The 19,837-nt window shown below is 50.6% G+C and overlaps 1 protein-coding gene across 1 annotated transcript; it reads left to right on the forward strand.

Moving 5' to 3' along the window:
- The first annotated feature begins 10,555 nt into the window (after positions 1-10,555).
- Positions 10,556-13,952, forward strand: LOC136511846 (transcription factor VOZ1-like). Its single transcript, XM_066505873.1, has 4 exons — positions 10,556-10,912; positions 11,007-11,312; positions 12,220-12,751; positions 12,842-13,952. Exons 1-4 carry the CDS (start codon positions 10,646-10,648, stop codon positions 13,567-13,569), a joined length of 1,833 nt encoding a protein of 610 aa, XP_066361970.1. The 5' UTR covers positions 10,556-10,645; the 3' UTR covers positions 13,570-13,952.
- Positions 13,953-19,837: the final 5,885 nt, after the last annotated feature.

Raw genomic sequence — 19,837 nt, forward strand, 5'->3', positions numbered from 1 at the left:
GCTGTATAAGCAATGACTTCGATGTGAATGAGTTCGAACAGAAAGAGGAGGAGGAGGATAGGATCGGTGATGTACTTAGCAGTGATTCAGACAATTCTGATGATGACCAAGGAGGTACATATGCTATGGCAACACCGGCTGATGCTATGCTAGTACCGGTTCATACTATGCCATTACCAGTACCAACTAAGGTTTTGCAAGGTGTCCATGCTCAGGGTAGACTAGTCACAGATTTGGCTGCAGATGATACCCCCTATGATTCATAGGCCAGAATTAGCGAAGCGCAGTAGTATGTTCCACCACCACCTTACACAGTGACTGAGCTTGAGCAACTAAGGTCCAAGAACGTACCTTTCATGGGCGTTCCAAACTATAGGGATGTCAGCATGACGGATATGGCAGTTTGTGATACCGGTCTCCAGCTATGTAGGAATTCATTGTATAACCATGAGAAAGAAACCCTTAGGAAGGGGATGATATTCAACACAATGTCAGAGATAAAACTCTTCCTTTAGGCCTATGCTGTGTACCACCATAGACTGTTCACCGTCACTCATTCGGATCAGGAGTTGAGGTACCACTTGATATGCAAAAACGGTTGTCTATGGAGGTTAAATGCACGAAGGAGACAGAGTGATGGCAAGTGGAGGATAACTAAAGTTGTTGAACCCCACACTTGCCTAGACAATAGAGGGAAGGAAAATCATCAGCAACTCACTGTACGTTACCTTGCCCGTCGTATATTGGGGCTCGTTGATGACAATAACGATATCTCGGTGTCTTCTTTACAACACTCCATATCTAGATTTGTTAGGTACGATGTGACGTACGGAAAGGCTTGGCGTGCTAAGCAAATTGCTCTGATGATTCGATGGGGTACTTGGGAGGAAGCGTACAACAGGGTGCCCCGCATCTTATGTGCAATGTAGTGAGCAGGGTAAAGGCTCTATGTTGTGTACGTACAGAGCACCAGTTCAAGGAGACAAAGAGAGAACTAGACAAGATGGTAAATGCAGCGGGAAAGGCCTAGTTAGAGGCCCAGATGGAACATAAGGCTCAGTGGGCGTTAGCATATGACGAGGGGGGTTTCAGGTATGGCATCATGACCACTAACTCCTCGGAGTCCTTCAACCGTGTATTCACCGGAGTTCGATCATTACCTGTGTCTGGAATTGTTGAGTTCTCCTTTCATAAGTGCAACAAATATTTTCTGAAGAGGAGGGAACTTGCGCAGAGAAATATAGCTGAGCAGGGGCATTTTGGAAAGGCCGGAGCTGAACATTTGAAGGAGGCCGAGGAATTGGCCAAGCAGCACATCGCCGAGCCGTATGGACCCCGCCGCCATATCTTTAGTGTACGGGGCAAGGGTGGCACAAGCTTGGGCGGTGAACGTTATGGTGGACGAAACTACCGAGTTGATCTTGAAAAGGTAGAGTGCAGTTGCAACGTCCCTCAGATCATGCATGCCCCATGCTCTCATATGATCACGGCATGTAGGGTTCACGGTTACAACTATGAGGATCTGCCATATATGTCACCCTTGTATATCCGTTCGAACACCGTTAGTATTTGGGAGATGAGCTTCGAGCCATACCTTGACCCAACATAGTGGCCACCTTATAATGGTTATGACTACGTGCCGCATCCAGATCTAATGAAGGTAGGGAAGGGTAGGAGGAAGAAGAAGCAGCTAAAGGGGGACATGGACGCTATGAGAGGGTACGGCGAAGACATGTACGGCGGGGGAGACTTCAACGAGACCCGTGGCAGGAATCTTTGCTCCGTTTGCAAACAATCTGGCCACAAGGCTAGCTGGCATAGAAGACAGCAGGTGATTTCATATTGTGTTCGTATTGCATAACAAGTAGTTCAAATTTTGCAATGCTACATAATGTTAATCTGAAAATTGTTAATTTAAATACTCTAACCCTTTGTTTATCATTTTGTAATAGGATGGCCCCTCCCACGCCGCACTAGCTGTACCCCCTTCTTGATGTGGAGTACGACGACCCCCTTCTTCTACCAGACGACGAGGTTTCCAAGAGGCGTTCAAGGGATCCTTACATTCATGGGACTTAGTTCATTACGTCGAACTTATGTTGAACGAATATTGTCGTCAAAAACTTGTAGACTCATAAACCAATCAAAATGTTGTGTGGTAACTTGTCGTCCATTTATTTGCTTTATGTTCGTTTTGTATAGCACTTGTAGTTTTGTACAGCACCGACAACAACTCAATTGTAGCTGACCATTGTCTGTCTGCGGCACAGACGTGTCGTGGGCTCTGGCGCAGCACAACCATACCTATGGAGCACCAGAACCTAAGCTATTGCGCGGCAAATGATTACGTTCGTTTTAGAAATTTTGAACGCATGACACAAACAGATGTGATCACTTAAGATCGATCATGGGTAATTCGAGTACATGATACATGGGTATAATACATCAGTAGTTCAAATGGAATATGAGACAACACAATAGAATTTCATCTACATAGCTACATTGATCATTAATAAAGCATGGAACTAACAGACGGCGCAATAAAAAACCCTCAGTCAGAAACATACTGAGTAAGCAACTCGTCGTCCGAGTACCAATCCTCAACCACAACCCTATTGCTGTGGCTAGGGTCACCTGCATTGCCCTGATCTGCCTTTCGCCTGTAGTAAGCGGCCTCCGCTTCATCTGCGGCCTCTGCGGCTTGTGTAAAGAACGCGTCGTCATCCTCCTCCGCCTGCAAGCCCACCTCTGCTAGAGCGATGAGCTCGCTCAGTCTGGCAGGGTCATCCTCAGCCTCCTCCGCCTGTAAGCCCGCCTCTGCTAGAGCAATGAGCTCGCTCAGTCTAGCAGTGTCGTCTTCAGCCTCGTCTGCCTGCAAGCCTGCCTCTGCTAGAGCGATGAGCTCACTGAGTCTAGCAGTGTCGTCCTCATCCTCGTCCCCCTCATCAGACAACACAATCGGTGATTCAACGGTGCGACCAGCTCGCTTTTTGTGCTCATTTAGATTCTTTTCCTCGTACATTGCACGGGCCACCTCTGCAGCATGGTCCTCGCTGCATCCAATCCCTTTATGTATAAAATGCAATCAGTTAGCAATGCGATTATATTACATTTAAAATCAGGCAACGAAAAAAAAGACTTTCAAGCACTCACTGGCACATAATGAAACAACATGCTCATTCAAGACCTGCATATGTACTCTTGTCTCCTCCCTTGCCTCCTTCCTTGCCCTCTCCTCCTCTAATGCCACCCGTCTCTCCAATTCCCATTTGACAAGCCCAACGTCGATCGGGTTACAAATACCGCACTGTCTAGCAAACTCACGCATCTTGTCTTTGTGATGTTTAACGAAAAGGTTGACGTAGTCAGGTCCATATCCCCTCTTCCATGAAATTACTTGCCTCCCCTTCAGTTCATCTAAGAACTTAGCTTGACCATCATAACATTCCCACCTGCATTTCCTTGTGCTCTGTTCAAACGATATATTATATCATATATGCCTTAACAAAATAAACAAAATACGATTTCATGGTTACCACAAAAATAACCAACCTCATCATAGTCAATCATATGGCCGCAATAATGGCATATTCTAAGCTCCGAAGGGACTAGACCATAGTTGGATTTAACACCACATTCGCACTTGACTGGTGGTGCTTTGTAAATTAACCTTTCTTTCTTCTTTTGTTTTGATTTTGGAGGTTCTTCGGGCCATTTGTTCTTAGGACCATACAACCACTCCTTGAAATGACACTTCGCCATTGAATACACCTAAATAATGTGACATTAGTACATGACACATATAGCTCAACATTTCAATAAATACACTTTGCACTTACTTCATGCTTGTTTGGACACACAAACTCCAACGTATTGTCAGGGTTTATCATGGCTCGGTCTCCGCAATGGCACAGAGGAGGTTCCTCGAGTCGTCTAACTGCGGCTAAGTGCTTCTCCTTAGCCGTCATTGGAGGGGGGTTAGGGGGAGGTGGAACCCACCGCTCGAAGTGCTCTCGTGGATGTCGCCCTCTCCACCAATCGTCGAAAAGGAGGTACTTGGGGTCAAACTTGTCTGCACCGTCGATCCACTAAAAGAAAAGGCACCTCTCATGGTTCTACACAACAAAAATTCAACAAAATATTAGTAATCTAGTAATACAAATGAAGAAGAAAAAGATAGTGAAAACAATTACTTACATTAAAACGACTGCACGTGTAGAAGCAACGAGCCGCTGTGTCCGAATGTCTCAATTGAAACATGTCGGTCGGACGACCACAGTCACAATTAGGGATACGGAGTTCAGAAGGGACGGGGCATCTTTGCTAGACTCATCGGGGTACATTTCTCTAGGACGACCCCGTTTTCGTCATAACTGCTCTCGAAACATGTCTTCCATCTAATAAAATGGTTCAAATTAAACATCAATCAAAACAAGGCAAATTAATGTAAAATGTAATCATTTGCAACGCAACTAAAATTTTATAAACAACAATTATAGCAACAAAAATATACATGTCAAACATACTTCTAACTAAATAATTAACCTTAACATTGACAAAATCAAACTAATATCTTCACCATAGTTCTCAAACATAATTTTTCTATTAACCTTAACTCCCATTCATAATATCCTATCCACCATTCAAATGAAATTAAAATGTGCGTTATTACCTTGAACTAGGACGAGAAGGGAGGGAGGCGGCAATGGAGGGCCGGGCTGCCGCCGTTCGTGGCACGGCAGCCGGCGTGCTTGGCGACGGGCGGGCGCGGGAGCGACGCCTAGGCGGCCTTGCTGCTCGGGCAGCGGGACTGGCCGCGGGGTTATACCCGGCTCTGCCGCGCCACGGATCAGGACGCGGCACTACCATGCCAAGATCGGTGGCGCAGCAGAGCCCTGCCACGTCAGCGATCAGCGTTTCTGGTCGCCGCCACGTCAGCCCTCTGCCGCACCGCCATACATAACGTGGCACAGACATTTTGCCGCGCCAGGGCAATAGGCACGGCCAAAAGTTTTAGTTTAAAAAAACGACAGCGTTAGATTTAAAATTAGTTTCGAAAAAGTGTTAAAATAAAAAAAAATCCCTGGAGACGGAGTGGCCGAGCTGACCACCTGTTGGTCCGCCGGATGGTCGATTTCAGCGTGATCACAGAAGCGTGCACCACGAGACAGCAACAGCAAGAACCGGAGTCCCAACCGTGCCCTCCTGAGCTTCTTCTGGAGTCTGGAGACGCCCTGCTGCAGAGTGTGGCAGACTGCGGACGTCTGCCCCGTGGGCCGTGGACCTGACGCCCCGTAGGTCTGTGTGCGTTTCAGGCTGTGTTACATCGAATCTTGCGATACGTGCATGGAGCATTAAATGTAGACGAAAAAAACTAATTGCACAGTTTGGTTGGAAATCGCGAGATGAACGTTTTGAGCCTAATTAGTCCATGATTGAACACTAATTGCTAAATAAAAACGAAAGTGCTACAGTAGCCAAATTCCCAAATTTCGTGAACTAAACACAGCCTCAGTGTGCGTGTTCGGGGAAGGGGGAGGAGAGCGCACGGATCTAGGCTAAAACGACGCGGCCTGGTATAACGGCAGATTGGCAACGGGCTGCTAACCTGCTAACTGCTGCTCCAATACACACAGCGTTTATCTTCTATATCGATATCGATACAACTAAAAGGACTCAAAGCGTGTCGTCTAGTCCGGCCTTTGTGCAATTGTGCGTGCGTCCTTGTTTTTAGGAAACCTGGTTAAACTAGCGTAAAGCTGTGTCCATGGGCGAAGCTACCCTAGAGGCGGGGTGGGGCGGCCGCCCCAGCTACCGGCGAGCTCGCGCCATACCCCCGGACCTGCGCTTCATCCCAAACCCCAGTGGCGAACGAGCAGCCGAGCACGAGCAGAGCGACCTATGGCGCTCCAGCATGGAGGAAGAAACGAGGGGATGGGCTTTTCCTTCACTTTGTTCAGCCCAGCATAGGTAAGAGGCCCATCAAAACCCACTGTCGCACACTCCTCATTCCCTTTTCCCCAGTGGATTCGTTCAGGGCCCTGTTTGGAACGCAGGAATTTCACAGGAATCACACAAGAATTTCACAGGAATCAATTCAATTTCATAGGAAAAACACAGAAATAAGGAAATTTTCCCGCGTTCCAAACATGCCCTCACCATTTTTTCATGAAAATGCAGTGACGCGCTGAGCCGCCGCCGCCCAAGGCGAGGAGCTGGTTGCCGCGCCATCCGCCGCCCACCGGCCACCACGGCGCCGCGCCGCGCCGACCGTCGCAGAGTGTCGGAGCCACCACTCGCCTGACGCTGCCCCCCGCGGCACCGCCCAGCGCCCGCCTCCCACCGCAGCACTGGCGGCCGACCGCTGCTGGCCTGCTAGTTGCTGTTGTTTTGCTGCGATGGAGGAGAGGAGGTCCAGTGGTCCACCACGAGGAGGGTGAGGGTGTACTCGGCATTGGAGCCTACCAACGTCGCAAACAAGTTAGGGACAGAGCACCAGCACCAGCACCTGGATTCGGCCGAGGCCGAGGGCGAGGTGGAAGTGTCTAGGATTGGCATTGGCAAGAAGAGCAAAACAAATGGTATTGTTCATGAGCATCTCGATTTGTCAATCTAACAATTTCTCCATTCTTTAGTAGTAGAGATGTTAATTTGACAGGCGTTACTTCAATTTCTGTGTACACCTAAAAAATTATTTTATAAGTTTGAGTGGCGGACCAAGTTAAAGTGGCTCTAGTATGATTTTAGTATGTGAATGTGGTGCGACGTGAATGTTGTGCCTTTTGGCTCATTTCTTCGTTGCAAATTACCCTAGCTATAATTTTTTCCTTGGCTCCGCCACTGTCTGTCACGTTTGCTACCTCTTTGATTTTACTGTGCGACCAAAAAACTCAACAATGATGTGGCGCCACTACTTTTTTTTTGAGAAACCGGGTTATATAGTTTACATCGCACAACTTACAAAGACACCCTTAAAAGAAAAGAGAATTACAAACAAGTCCTTGTAAGGAACTCTCTGTCGTTCTCGGCGGCGGCGGCCGGAGGAGACGCCTAGAAGTCGACCACCTTCCCGATGAAGCAGCTTCAAAGTTTTGTAATGGCACCAAGAGTAGCACATCAGGAAAACCAACATGCCATGTAGTTGTTGAACGAACAGGCCGAGCAAGATGGCCAACGCTTTGCCGGTGTAGAAGGGGTCTGACACCACGAACAGCATCAACCCCAGCACGCCGGTGTAGAGGACACCCATAAGGGGATGCAAACCACCAGAGTAGGTGGGATCTAAAAACCAACCCGATCTCCCAAGCTGGTAAACCAACATCCCAAGAAACTTCACCAGACCAACGCCGACGAAGACGAGGGATGGACAAAAAGAAGAACCCGACAGGATCTGGATCACTCAGAAGTCCAGATCTGCCAAGCTCTTTCTTTATTCTCCGAGTAGCTTCGCCAAAGGAAGAGTTGCAGATTCGCCAACGACATTGGTAGATCTACCACTCCTGCATCCTCCAACGGCGTTCAGGAGCAGCAAAAGCACCGACGGCCATCTGACAGGCGCCACCGTAAACTTAACCCTACTATATAACTAGCTATATACAAGGGGACTAAAATCCGCCGTCGATTCAATCGGTCCCCCTCCTCCTTCGACGCCGGCGAGGGTGCCAGAGGCGAGGAGGACGGTGCCTCCTGCAACGCCATGGGCCATGGCCATGGACATCTGCTCATCTAGGCTTGGACTTGGCCATGGACCGCATCCATGGGCCTAGGGCATGACTCGTGGGAGGCGCGGCCCTAGCACAACCACGATGCTCTGCTTTCTCCGTGCCCCGGTCCAAATATATATAAGAAAATATTAATGTTCATGATTTATACCATTAGATAATTCGTTGAATATATTTTTATAATAAATTTACTTGAGTATTGCTCATATTTTTATAAAGTTAGTCCAACTTAGCGTGAAAAAACAAACCACATGATACAACAGCGGTTTGTTCGCTAGCAGTGGATTGAATGGTTGCCTTCGATCGTGGCTTGACAGACGTAAAAGGGGGTGAAACGAACCACACACTACTACTGTAGTGCTTTGTTTGCTTGCAGCGGATTGAACAGTTGCCTTCGTGGCTTGACAGACGTAGAAGCTCGGTTGGACGGTCACCCTAGAGCTGCTCTTAGCACCATTGTCCGACGACGACATGTCTCCATCACCTGGACACCACGCGGCTGCACCGATGACATCGGCCGCCGTGCAACCACGCCGCCCGCGTCGAGTACAACTGCGACCCCAGTAGCCACAGCACCTCCTCCGTCCCTCACGCTGACTGCTGCTGAGCCGCAACGCCACCACATCATTACTCGCGGTCGCCGCTCGCCACGGTCCCCAAACCCCCAACCCCAAGTACGCCGACCTCGCCACAACCTCTGCCTTACATCCTTACCACGCCAAAAAAACGAGGATCGGGAGAAGAACCTGCGGTGCGCGTGCGTTGATGGATCGGTTTGAGGTCGAGATCACAGGAACGGTGCAACGCGACAGCTGAAATCCACAACGCAGCATGCGCGTATGCATATCTTGCATGATGCATCCTCTTGCTTGGGCCTGTGCATAGATGGATGAACAGCCTGTTCGCTCAGTATTTTTCTCTCACAACAAACCAGCACCGGCTGGACTTATTAGTCCAAAAACCGAAGCCATGACGAAGCGATCACAGCCACACAAAATTAAGGTTGAAACGGGCGAGGCCCAGTATAGGGGCGGGACCCAATGGATCTCACGAGTGGGTCAGTTTTCTAGGTGAAGATTGGCCCGATTGGGTTCGGAGAACTGAGCCCAGTATTGCGAGGGGATAGCAGTCGCAGCCCAGTCTCGCGGGGTTGGACCACAAACCTATATATATATATATATATATATATATTCCATTTAAAAAGGCGCATGTATGTATGTAAATAAAAGATGACCATTCTTTTTTTGGAGGGAAAAAGATGGACATTCTATGGTCTGGTCCAAATCCAAATATTTATACATGGTCTACTAAATATTAAAAATGATATTCACCAGAAAACCAAATGGGCCGTTTCTCTCTAGTTTTCTCCGGTGTGTTAATAATATATTATTTTTTACCTTGGTGGGTAATTTATTGAACTACACACAATGCCTTCGTCAACAAAAAGCCAGATGAAGCTACTTTTTTAGCTTCCTCAATCTCATTCAGCTAGAGAGCGGAAATTGGGAAGAAACAACGAGGAGCGATGGCCGAATGTCCTGTTTGGTTGGTGCCGACTCGAAATGACTCTTGGAGCTGCCTTTGGAGCACTATCGAATGGTGCTTAACATTTTTAGATGGGCCACCCTAAGGGCGGATCTAGCACCAGAGCGGAGTGGGCTCAAACCTCCGCTACCGCTACTCAAAGCATGGAGTCCTATCTTAATCCCCCCTTACAAATTAGTACCCATGGAAGTTTATATAGGAAGGACTAGAGATGGAAGATAATAGAAGAAGCCCCTCCTAACATGGCCACCCTATGATGACAATGTCGTGAGCTAGCCAATAGGCACTAGCCGGTATCTACAGGGTCCATACGAAGGACAAGATGAAACAACCGAATAAGAGATTCCATGAGTCAATGCCAAAGTGACTCTGGATTCGTATGGAAGACTCTACCTAAAAGATAAATACGGTGTTTAATAAAGTAGCCGCAAATTCATCCACGGCCAGACCACCAAAGCAAGCGATCGGACTTGTCCATATCCATCCATCTGATCGTATCTTCAAAGTAGACACTTACGCTCACCCATCAGAAACAAATCAAGCGTCCGTCAATAAATAGAGAAGACAAAATACTTCATAGTCCACAAGAGCACATCATCATCCTCGTGGACGTATGTGTGTCCACTTATGCCATCACAAACAACAAGCGACTCAAGTGAAAAGGCCCATGGGATGGGGGTCCACGTAACAAAGGGCTACCTTATGGTTGGATGCAACCCGAGGAGCGCGTGGTGTCGCCATGCAATATTCTTTACGCAAGGTCCTCTTGTGTTTGTCTCGCTGATCACATGTGTAGAATTCACCAAAATCCTTATACCAATATGATATTGGTATTTCTCAGTTTTAACTAGCGTAGCATTTTGCTTTTGGAGTTAAAATCAAAAGAGAAAATAATATAATAAGCAAAGAGAAGAGGCAACATATCATGTGCAAACCAATCAACCTGTGTAAACTTGAAATCTACCCATGAGGACCACTTGATGCCGATCCAATGGATGGGATAAGGGGGCTTAAGCGCAAAAAAAAGACGGCGGGTGGGGGGCTTAAGCGCAAAAAAATCTCATCTCTTACCCTATTCATTGGATCAACATCTAGTGCTCCTGATTGATAGTTTATAAGTTTGTACAGATTAGTTAGTTTACACCTCGTGTACCCTACCAAGAGAAAAGGGTGGTGTTTCTTCCCCGCAATTTCCTCGAACGAAACATAGGTAAGCATATGTAGTTATATAATAAAATACTCCGTTAATAACATATTTACACAAAAGAAAGAAAAGGAAGGGGAAAAGTAGAAAACGTCCGTTGTCGCAAGGGCGAATCGAGTCAATCGTCCGTCCCCAGCCCACCGCAGCCCCCACCAGAGCCGCCTTGATCAGCGCGATGGCGGGAGATCCGGCCGCCGGGGGCGGCGGTGACGCCCACCCCGCGTCGGGGAGCAAGAGTTCCCGCTCGTCGACGCGGCACCGGCGGTTCCGCGACCGAGCCAAGGTCCGCGTGGACGACCTACAGGAGATGTTCTGCGGCCTCCAGTCCGCTCGCAAGGAGAGCCGCTCCGCCGACGCCGCCGTCCTCGAGGAGCAGGTCCACCAGATGCTCCGTGAGTGGCGTGCCGAGCTCAGCGTCCCATCCCCGGCTTCCTCTCTCCAGGCAAGTCCCCCGAACCCTAGCCCTACGGCCGTCCAACCGTTCCCCTTTCGTGCGCGGTAGATTGGTGCTAACGGGTAGTTGTGGTGCGGCGCAGAACTCGCAGGGGAACAACCGGGAGGCTTCGGATCCACCGTCGGATACGCTGCGACTGCTGCAGCTGGTGGTGCCCGAGGAGGAGGACGACGCCACAAGTAAGCTCCTGGTGCTCCAATCGACGCAGCAGGCGCCGCCTTCTCATCAGAGCCACGAGCACGGGCAGGACAGCAGGATGGCCAATACTGATCAGAAGTGTGAAGCTATGGATGGGGGCGCTGCTCCTGCGCAGCACTCTCTAGGTCAGGGAGTGGAGGGAGATTGTGGAGAAGTGGCTGCTGCTGCTAATGCAATGTTCAATGATCAGGTAGTATTTGCATTTTCAATTATCGAGCTGGAAACTGTACTTTTTTTCCATATTGATAATGCGGAGGAGCTTGTCCTGATGAATTACTAACATTGTGCTGCTATAGTCATTCTAAGAATCCAAGCTTGTGAATTTTTTTTGGATAGTGTCTAACTCTCGAGTCTCGAGTGACTGGTCACTTACTCATTCTCTTCACTGAGGCTCTTCGCTGTAGAGGATATCTATATGTGTAGGATGGTCTTTTTTAATTACTATGTTGATGATATCATCACAATAAAAAACATGTCAACTGGATACAGTATCATATTGCCAAATTACAATTTTGCATAAGAACGAACTAATTTTCTTTCATCTTGTTATGCTGTTTTGTTGCAGATTATAGACCACAGTATAGATCAACACCATAAACTAACTTCATTCACAAGTGATGACTTGTTTCAACTCACAGTGTCAGATAATGGAGTGCTGTACTTGAGCATCTAGACAAATATGTTGATGCATGTGGAAAAATGTGCTAGTACTATATTTTTTAAACTTCTGAAGAGTACAAGTCATAACATTGTGTACTTAGGCTAGTTGTAAATAAAAAATAATGATAGACTCTTAAAAAATCGCAAGTTTAGGCCTCATGTCTCAGAGTTTTGAGTTTCTGATTCAATTCAATTGTTATGGGCTCTAAACTGTACCTTGTGACAAAGAAGCATATGTACACTTTATGTTACTTGTAGGATTGAAACATGACTATGAACCTAGACACGAAACAGAGGACAATAACCGGCAGGGGTTGGGTTAGCCGACAACAAGCCGTTTCATTCCATTCCATTTTTTTTGGGTGCATGTAGTGTATCATGTTTCTTTTACCATCTCTATTGATAGCTTTAATGAGCCTGTGTTACTTTGCTTGCAGATGTACTATATAAACCACGAACTTAGTATTGATGATTTTCTTTGTGGTGATGATGATTACAAAATAAATATTTCTGGTTCTAATGAAGATCAGTTCAATAACCTGCATGGGATTGGCCAGTTGGAACATCAACAGTTTGATTTGCCATTAGATCTGCCACCTACTCATTCATATGCTGATGCAAATAACTCTGAGCAAAATACTGGAGATGTCTTTGTTCACATGTCAGACTTGCTTACAACAATATGGCCATCACCCTCTCAGTATTTGGGGCCAAAATGTGCACTTTGGGACTGTGGTAGGCCAGTTGGAGGGACAGAGGACTCTGGAGATTACTGCAACCCTTACCATGCTGGTTTGGCTTTGAATGATGATGGTCTTCTTGGGACAAGACCTGTGATGCGTCCAAAAGGTATTGATTTGAAAGATGGGCCACTGTTTGCCGCTCTCATTGCAAAAGTCCAAGGAAAGAATGTTGGTATTCCTGTGTGTGAAGGTGCTGCTACTTCTAAATCGCCATGGAATGCACCTGGTAAGTATTGTTATATTAGTGCTAGCATTCTGGTTAATGTTGATAGTATCAAATTATTTTGCTAACTTTTGTTTTGTGCTGTTGTTGCAGAACTTTTCGATCTTTCTCTTCTGGAGGGCGAATCTCTTAGAGAATGGCTGTTCTTTGACACTCCAAGAAGAGCATTTGAGAGTGGCAACCGGAAGCAAAGGTCATTGCCAGATTACAGTGGTCGTGGGTGGCATGAATCAAGGAAGCAGGTAATGAAAGATTTTGCAGGTCTGAAGAGGTCCTATTACATGGACCCACAACCATCAAGCAGCCATGAGTGGCATCTTTTCGAGTATGAGATCAACGCATCTGATGCCCTTGCCTTGTACCGTCTTGAGTACAAGTCCTCTGACTCCAAAAAGAGTGCCAAGTCAAAACTGTCTAGTAGTCCACTGAATGAAATCCAGCAGCAAATGGGCAGGTTGACTGCAGACAGTCCTGTGGAAAACAAACGGACTGCTAGGAGCAAGCCAAAGGCTAACCAGAAGGATACCAATGCAAATATTCATCCACATGTTAGCACCCCCAGTCAAGTTAATGCTCCAAATGCTTATCAAACTACGCCGCAGGTGAACCAAATGACATTTCTGAATGGGAACGTTGTTTATGGACCTCACCTTCCACATTCTGAAAACGTCGTCTATGGACCTCATCTTCCACATTCTGAAAACGTCGTCTATGGACCTCATCTTCCACATTCTGAAAACGTCGTCTATGGACCTCATCTTCCACATGGATACTCAGCCGAAGGAAGCAGCTTCTTTTGGAACCCAAGCGACGGGACTTGAAGATGCAGCATCATGTAGCTGCTCATACATTGTATGGCACTTGTCGAGCAAAAACTCTAACATCATCAACCAAGTTATGGGGCTGAATAGCGTGGTCCTTCATGTTTCCAAATTCTAATTGATTGGTTTCTGCACGGGGGCCTGGCTGGCCGGTGTATTTGAGTTTTGAAATACAGAGGTATACTTGCATTAACTTCGTAAAATATAGCCTGGTGTCCAAGCTGCCAATCTGAATGTAAAATAGAGTCTGCTGTAGCAGTTGCTGCTCGGGTATGTTAGGTACTTAGGTTTTTGAGTCCTAAGTTTCTTGAGCCTTTTTTTTGTTTTGAATTGAGATGGCTGTTTATATATGTGAGAAATCTGTGAACTTGGATTGGGTCTTACGCCACACCATTGCCAAAGTCCCCAGTCAAAGCAGCACCCAGAGCAGGAAATTGTAACTCGAAGCGAATAAACTCCTGCTTTGACTCGCACCTGTCTATTCCATTTTCTGAAGAATAGTCCCACTCACCTGATCATCTCACCTTTCAAGAATCGTTATCGAGTTTACACAATAGTACATCAAGCATGATAATCATATATGGGGATTGGGGATACAATACGCCATAAATGGGACAATTCCTTCTAGGGATACAATAATAGCAAATAGTAGAAATACACTTAACTTTCTTTAGGGACACAATAATCGCAAATAGTAGAAATACACTTAGCCTTCTCTAAGTGTCGGGTACCGTAGAACGGGTACCCCGAGCGAACATCAAAGAGGTCACTTAAGTCCCATCAAAAAAAACAAAGCTAGAAGGCAAGCCGTGGGCCCCTCACCGGCCACGTCCAAGCCCACCAGGCTCTCCGCCTCGCCTCGAGCCTCGCGCAGAAGGTCTCGGCGTCCTGACGCAATCTCCGCCTCGCGCGAGGCTCTTCACGGAAGGCCTCGGCAGGGAGTACAATCTCCGCCTCGCGCGAGGCCTCTCACGGAAGGCCTCGGCAAGGAGTCCGGTCTCCGTCTCGCGCGAGGCCTCATCCTCCGTCTCACGCGAGGCCTCATTTTCCGTATCGCGCAAGGCCAGCTTATCCATAGTCCGTCGCCCCCGCCTCGGCCGGTCTTCCCGACAGCACGTCATGTCCCATTAATACGTCAACCACTCCCGCAATCTCAGCCGGACGATGGCTCGACACCACAGAATGGCCGACGGGACATGAGGTCGCATCAGCCACATACCGGCTGAGACAGGGCACGGCGGGGATTACCGGTCACTGTATCCTGACGCTGTGCCCACGATCAGCGCCCACACTGCACTGTGCCCCACGATCCCTGCCTCGAAAACAACACGACATGGACGGCCTGGCCCGGTTCATCACCGTCTCCAAGCTAGCACCCCGGATCAACCGCTCTCTCCGGGCCTCAGCACTATGCACCAGGGTCTCAGCTACCTTGGGATTCGTGTCTACCGAGACCCCCCACTGCGGTGCAGCCTCGGCACCGACCGAGCCTCGGCCTCACACGCCGCCAATCCATAGCGATCCGCGCCCTGGCCGCCGCGCTTGCTCTGAGGCAGCCCAGGGGCTCCCATGACGCACAGGGTCGGACGTGACCAGCACGTCGCCCCAGTGCTCCAAGGACGGACCACTCCGACGACCACGTCGCCACAGGAACAGGCCACAGGGCTCGGACACACCGCCCCTGTTGGCACGACGCCGTATAGTCAGCACATGTACTGTCTTTGTCCTCCCTTCAACTATAAAAGGAGAGGACTTGGGCCACTTAGAGGGGGACGGAAGAAGAAGAACACCTTGTAACACACACACATACACATTCCAGCCGTCTGAGAGCAACGTCTCAAGCAGCCCACACGACACCTCGCCGAGACCTGGGGCTAGCTCCCTCTCTCCCCAGCTTGTAACCCCCTACTACAAGCACTTCGGTGCAAGGAATACAAGATCAATCTCCCAGACTGGACGTAGGGCTCGAATTGCCCGAACCAGTATAAACCTTGTGTCTCTTTGCATCACCATCCAGAATCGGGAACACGCAGGACAAATTCACTAGTTGGTTAAGGACCCCCCGGTCCAGAACACCGACAGTTGGCGCGCCAGGTAGGGGACCCTGCGTGTTAGTTTTGTCATCCCAACAAGTTTCGGATGGCAGACCCCGTACGACCATTGCGTCTCGACATGGTGGTTTGGTTTGGGAGCCTAGAGTTCATGGCTCTAGGGCATGAGTACGACATGGTACTTCTCACTCCACGAGCCCCACCAACCGACGACGAAGTCACGCACCGGCAGCCCAGGCGCAGGCGGCGCCCGGGCGGCCGCTCTCGTCGCGCTTGCCAGGCACGACGCGAGCAAGACCACCCCGACGCTACGCGAATCCGGGGCAACACGCCGCTCCCCGCCGATATCCTACAACCAGCTGTTGGCACAGGGTCCCTGGCTGGGGACCTGTCTAGCCTGAGCTTGGACAAAGGAAAATCACCGGTGGCACACGGCGATGCTCAGTCATCAAGCTCCGCTCCACCACTCCCTGAGGAGCCAATCCCGGCGAAGCAAAGTCCGACGACGGCACCATCCCCATACCCCTTTGGGTTGAGAAATGATGCCGCCTCTTATGCTTACGCTTATGCTGCTGCTCACGTGGATCCCTCGGCACGTCGCCAACGCTTCGCCCTCGACTTCGACACCACCGCGTCGACCCACGCCTACGCCGATTCCGCAGAGGAGGACGAGGCATGGGCTGGAGCGGATTTCTCCGGATTCTGTGACCCTGAAACCATGCGCCGCTTCTTGACCGTAAGCGACTACTGCTTCGGCTACTCCGACTCCAACGATGAAGGTGCTTACGACCCCACTCGCGAGTGTTTCCACGTCGGGCTCAGGATGCCGAGGGTGGGCGAGGAGGATGAGGGGGTGGGTAGCCGTTCCCCGCTTCGCCCGGGTATAGGCGCCGCCACACCTCCACGCATTGTCCTGCCGGCAGCACGGAACGAGAACCTCGCTCCTGCGCGACCTCAACGCCCGGACTTGGAACAGCTCCGTGAGCTCCAGGCTAAGGTCGAACAAGACTGACTTCTTCTACAGCAGCTTTGAGACTCTCTCGAACATGAATAGTGAGGTTGCGACAAAGGCGGAGGAGCCCGACGGAGGGCCCGTGACATGCATCACCGCATCCACGATGACGAAGGGAGTGAGCAACCCCCAGTCTTCAATCGCGCTAGCCAGAACGTAGCGGCTGCGGTAATGCTGGTTCGCGCAATGCCCGAGCCTTCTACCATGGAGGGGCGACGGGTCCGCGGCGAGCTCCGAGATCTCCTAGAGACCGCCGCGGTACAGCAGGCCGAAAGTTCCGCCTCCCGACGGCACGGGGGCGCCTCGAACTTGCCCGCGGCACCGCCTTGGCAGGATAGGGAAGCCTCGGTTCATCCCGAACCCGCTCGAGCGCCGGTAGCCCACAGGGTCCCCCTGCTGCTTGACCGCCTCGGCAATCGACGCGAGGCGCAGGGAGACCATGAGGTAGTCAGCAGGCGACGACGCCACGACAACGAGGAGCCCGCCCGGGGCTACCACCCACACCGAGGCGGCCGCTATGACAGCGAGGAGGACCACAATCCTTCTCCTGAACCGCCAGGCCCTCGGGTCTTCAGCAGGGCCATCCGCGCTGCTCTTTTCCCGGCCCGATTTCGGCAACCAGCCAATCTCGCGAAGTATAGCGGCGAGACCAACCCCGAACTCTGGCTTGCCGATTACCACCTGGCCTGCCAGCTAGGTGGCGCGGACGATGACCTGCTCATCATCCGCAACCTCCCCTTACTCTTGTCAGACTCAGCACGAGCCTGGCTCAAGCACCTTCCTCCCTCACAAATCCACAAGTGGCGCGACTTGGTTAGGATCTTCGTTGGGAACTTCCAAGGCACGTACGTGCGCCCTGGGAACTCCTGGGATCTTAAAAACTGTCGCCAGAAACCGGACGAGTCTCTCCAAGACTTCATCCGGTGCTTCTCCAAACAGTGCACCGAGTTGCCCAGCATCGGTGACTCGGAGATCATCCAGGCTTTCCTCTCCGGCACCACCTGCCGAGACTTTGTTCGAGAGTTAGGTCGAAACGTGCCGCGCTCAGCTGCCGCGCTCCTCGACATCGCCACCAACTTCGCCTCGGGTGAGGAGGCTGTTGGAGCCATCTTCCCCGACAGTGACACCAAGGGCAAGCAGAGGGATGAGGCCCCCGAGGCCTCGGCCTCCTGCCTCCCCAAGAGAAAGAAGAAGGGGTGCCTAGGGAAGCAGGAGGTCCTGGGGGCCGATCTGGTCGTGGCCGTAGAACGCAAGAATCCCTAAGGACACAAAGGCCCTAGGCCTTTCGACGACATGCTTAAGAAACCCTGCCCTTACCACCAAGGCCCGGTCAAGCACGCCCTCGAGGATTGCTCCATGCTACGGCGTTACTACGCTAGGCTCGGGCTCCCCGACAACAACGCTAAGCAGAAAGGCGCCGGCGACCGGGATGATGACAAGGACAACGGTTTCCCCGAGGTACAACGCCTTCATGATCTTCGGCGGACCCTCGGCGTGCCTTACGGCGCGGCAGCGCAAGAGGGAACGCCAAGAAGTCTTCTCGATCAAGGTGGCCACCCCCCGGTACCTCGACTGGTCTCGGGAGGCAATCACCTTTGATCGAGACGACCACCCTGACCATGTCCCGAATCCCGGGTAGTACCCACTGGTCGTCGACCCGATCATCGGTAACACTTGACTCTCCAAGGTGTTGATGGACGGAGGCAGCGGCCTCAATATCCTCTACGACAATACCCTGGAGCTCTTGGAGATCGACCGGTCGAGGCTCCGAGGCGACATCGCACCCTTCCACAGCATCGTGCTAGGGAAGCGCACACGACCCCTCGGGCGCATCAACCTTCCCGTCTGCTTCGGCACCCCCTCCAACTACCGCAAGGAAGTCCTTACCTTCGAGGTAGTCGAGTTCGGGGGAGCCTACCACACCATCCTGGGGTGGCCATGCTACGCCAAGTTTATGGCAGTCCCCAACTATACCTACCTCAAGCTCAAGATGCCAGGCCCCAGCGGTATCATCACGATTGAGTCCACGTACAAACATGCATACGACTGCGATGTTGAGTGCATCGAATACGCCGAGGCTCTTGTGGAGGCCGAGACCCTCATCGCCCACCTTGACCAACTCAGTGGCGAGGAGCCTGACTCCAAGCATCGCGCAGGGGCGTTCGAGCCCGCGGAGGCCATCAAACTCATCCCGATCGACCCCGCCTGCCCCGACGACCGCGCGCTGAGGATCAGCGCCACCCTCGACATCAAATAGGAAGCCATGCACGTCGACTTTCTCCGTGCGAATGCCGACATATTCGCATGGAGTCCCTCAGACATGCTGGGCATACCAAGGGAGGTCGCCGAGCACGCCCTGGACATCCGAGCTGGATCTAGACCGGCGAGGCAACGCCTGCGCAGCTTCGACGAGGAAAAGCGTAGGGCCATCAGTGAGGAGATACAGAAACTCTTAGCGGCCGGATTCATCAAAGAAGTGTCCCACCTAGAGTGGTTGGCTAACCCCGTGTTAGTCAAGAAGAAAAATGGGAAATGGAGGATGTGCGTAGACTACATCGGTTTGAACAAAGCATGTCCAAAAGTCCCCTTTCCATTACCCCGAATCGATCAAATCGTTGATTCCACTGCAGGGTGCGAGACCCTGTCTTTCCTTGATGCGTATTCTAGTTACCATCAAATCAAGATGAAAGAGTCGGACCAGCTCGCGACTTCTTTCATCACACCATTCGGCATGTACTGCTACGTGACTATGCCTTTTGGCCTCAGAAACGCAGGTGCCACGTACCAGCGGTGCATGACCCAGGTCTTTGGCGACAACATTGGGCGGACCATCGAGGCCTACGTAGACGACATCGTGGTCAAGACCAAAAAAGCCAAGGATCTCGTCGACAACATGAGGATAACCTTCAAATGCCTTAGAGAGAAGGGCATCAAGCTCAATCCCGAGAAGTGTGTGCTCAGGGTCCCCCGAGGCATGCTCTTGGGGTTTATAGTCTCGGAACATGGCATTGAAGCCAACCCAGAGAAGGTCTCGGCCATAACCAGCATGGGACCAATCAGAGACCTCAAGGGAGTATAGAGGGTCATGGGATGCCTTGCGGCCCTGAGCCGCTTCATCTCACGCCTCGGCGAAAAAGGTTTGCCTCTGTACCGACTCTTGAGAAAATCCGAGCATTTTTCTTGGACCCCCGAGGCCGAAGAAGCC

Source organism: Miscanthus floridulus, chromosome 16 (assembly GCF_019320115.1).
Source record: "Miscanthus floridulus cultivar M001 chromosome 16, ASM1932011v1, whole genome shotgun sequence".
Classification (NCBI taxonomy): domain Eukaryota; kingdom Viridiplantae; phylum Streptophyta; class Magnoliopsida; order Poales; family Poaceae; genus Miscanthus; species Miscanthus floridulus.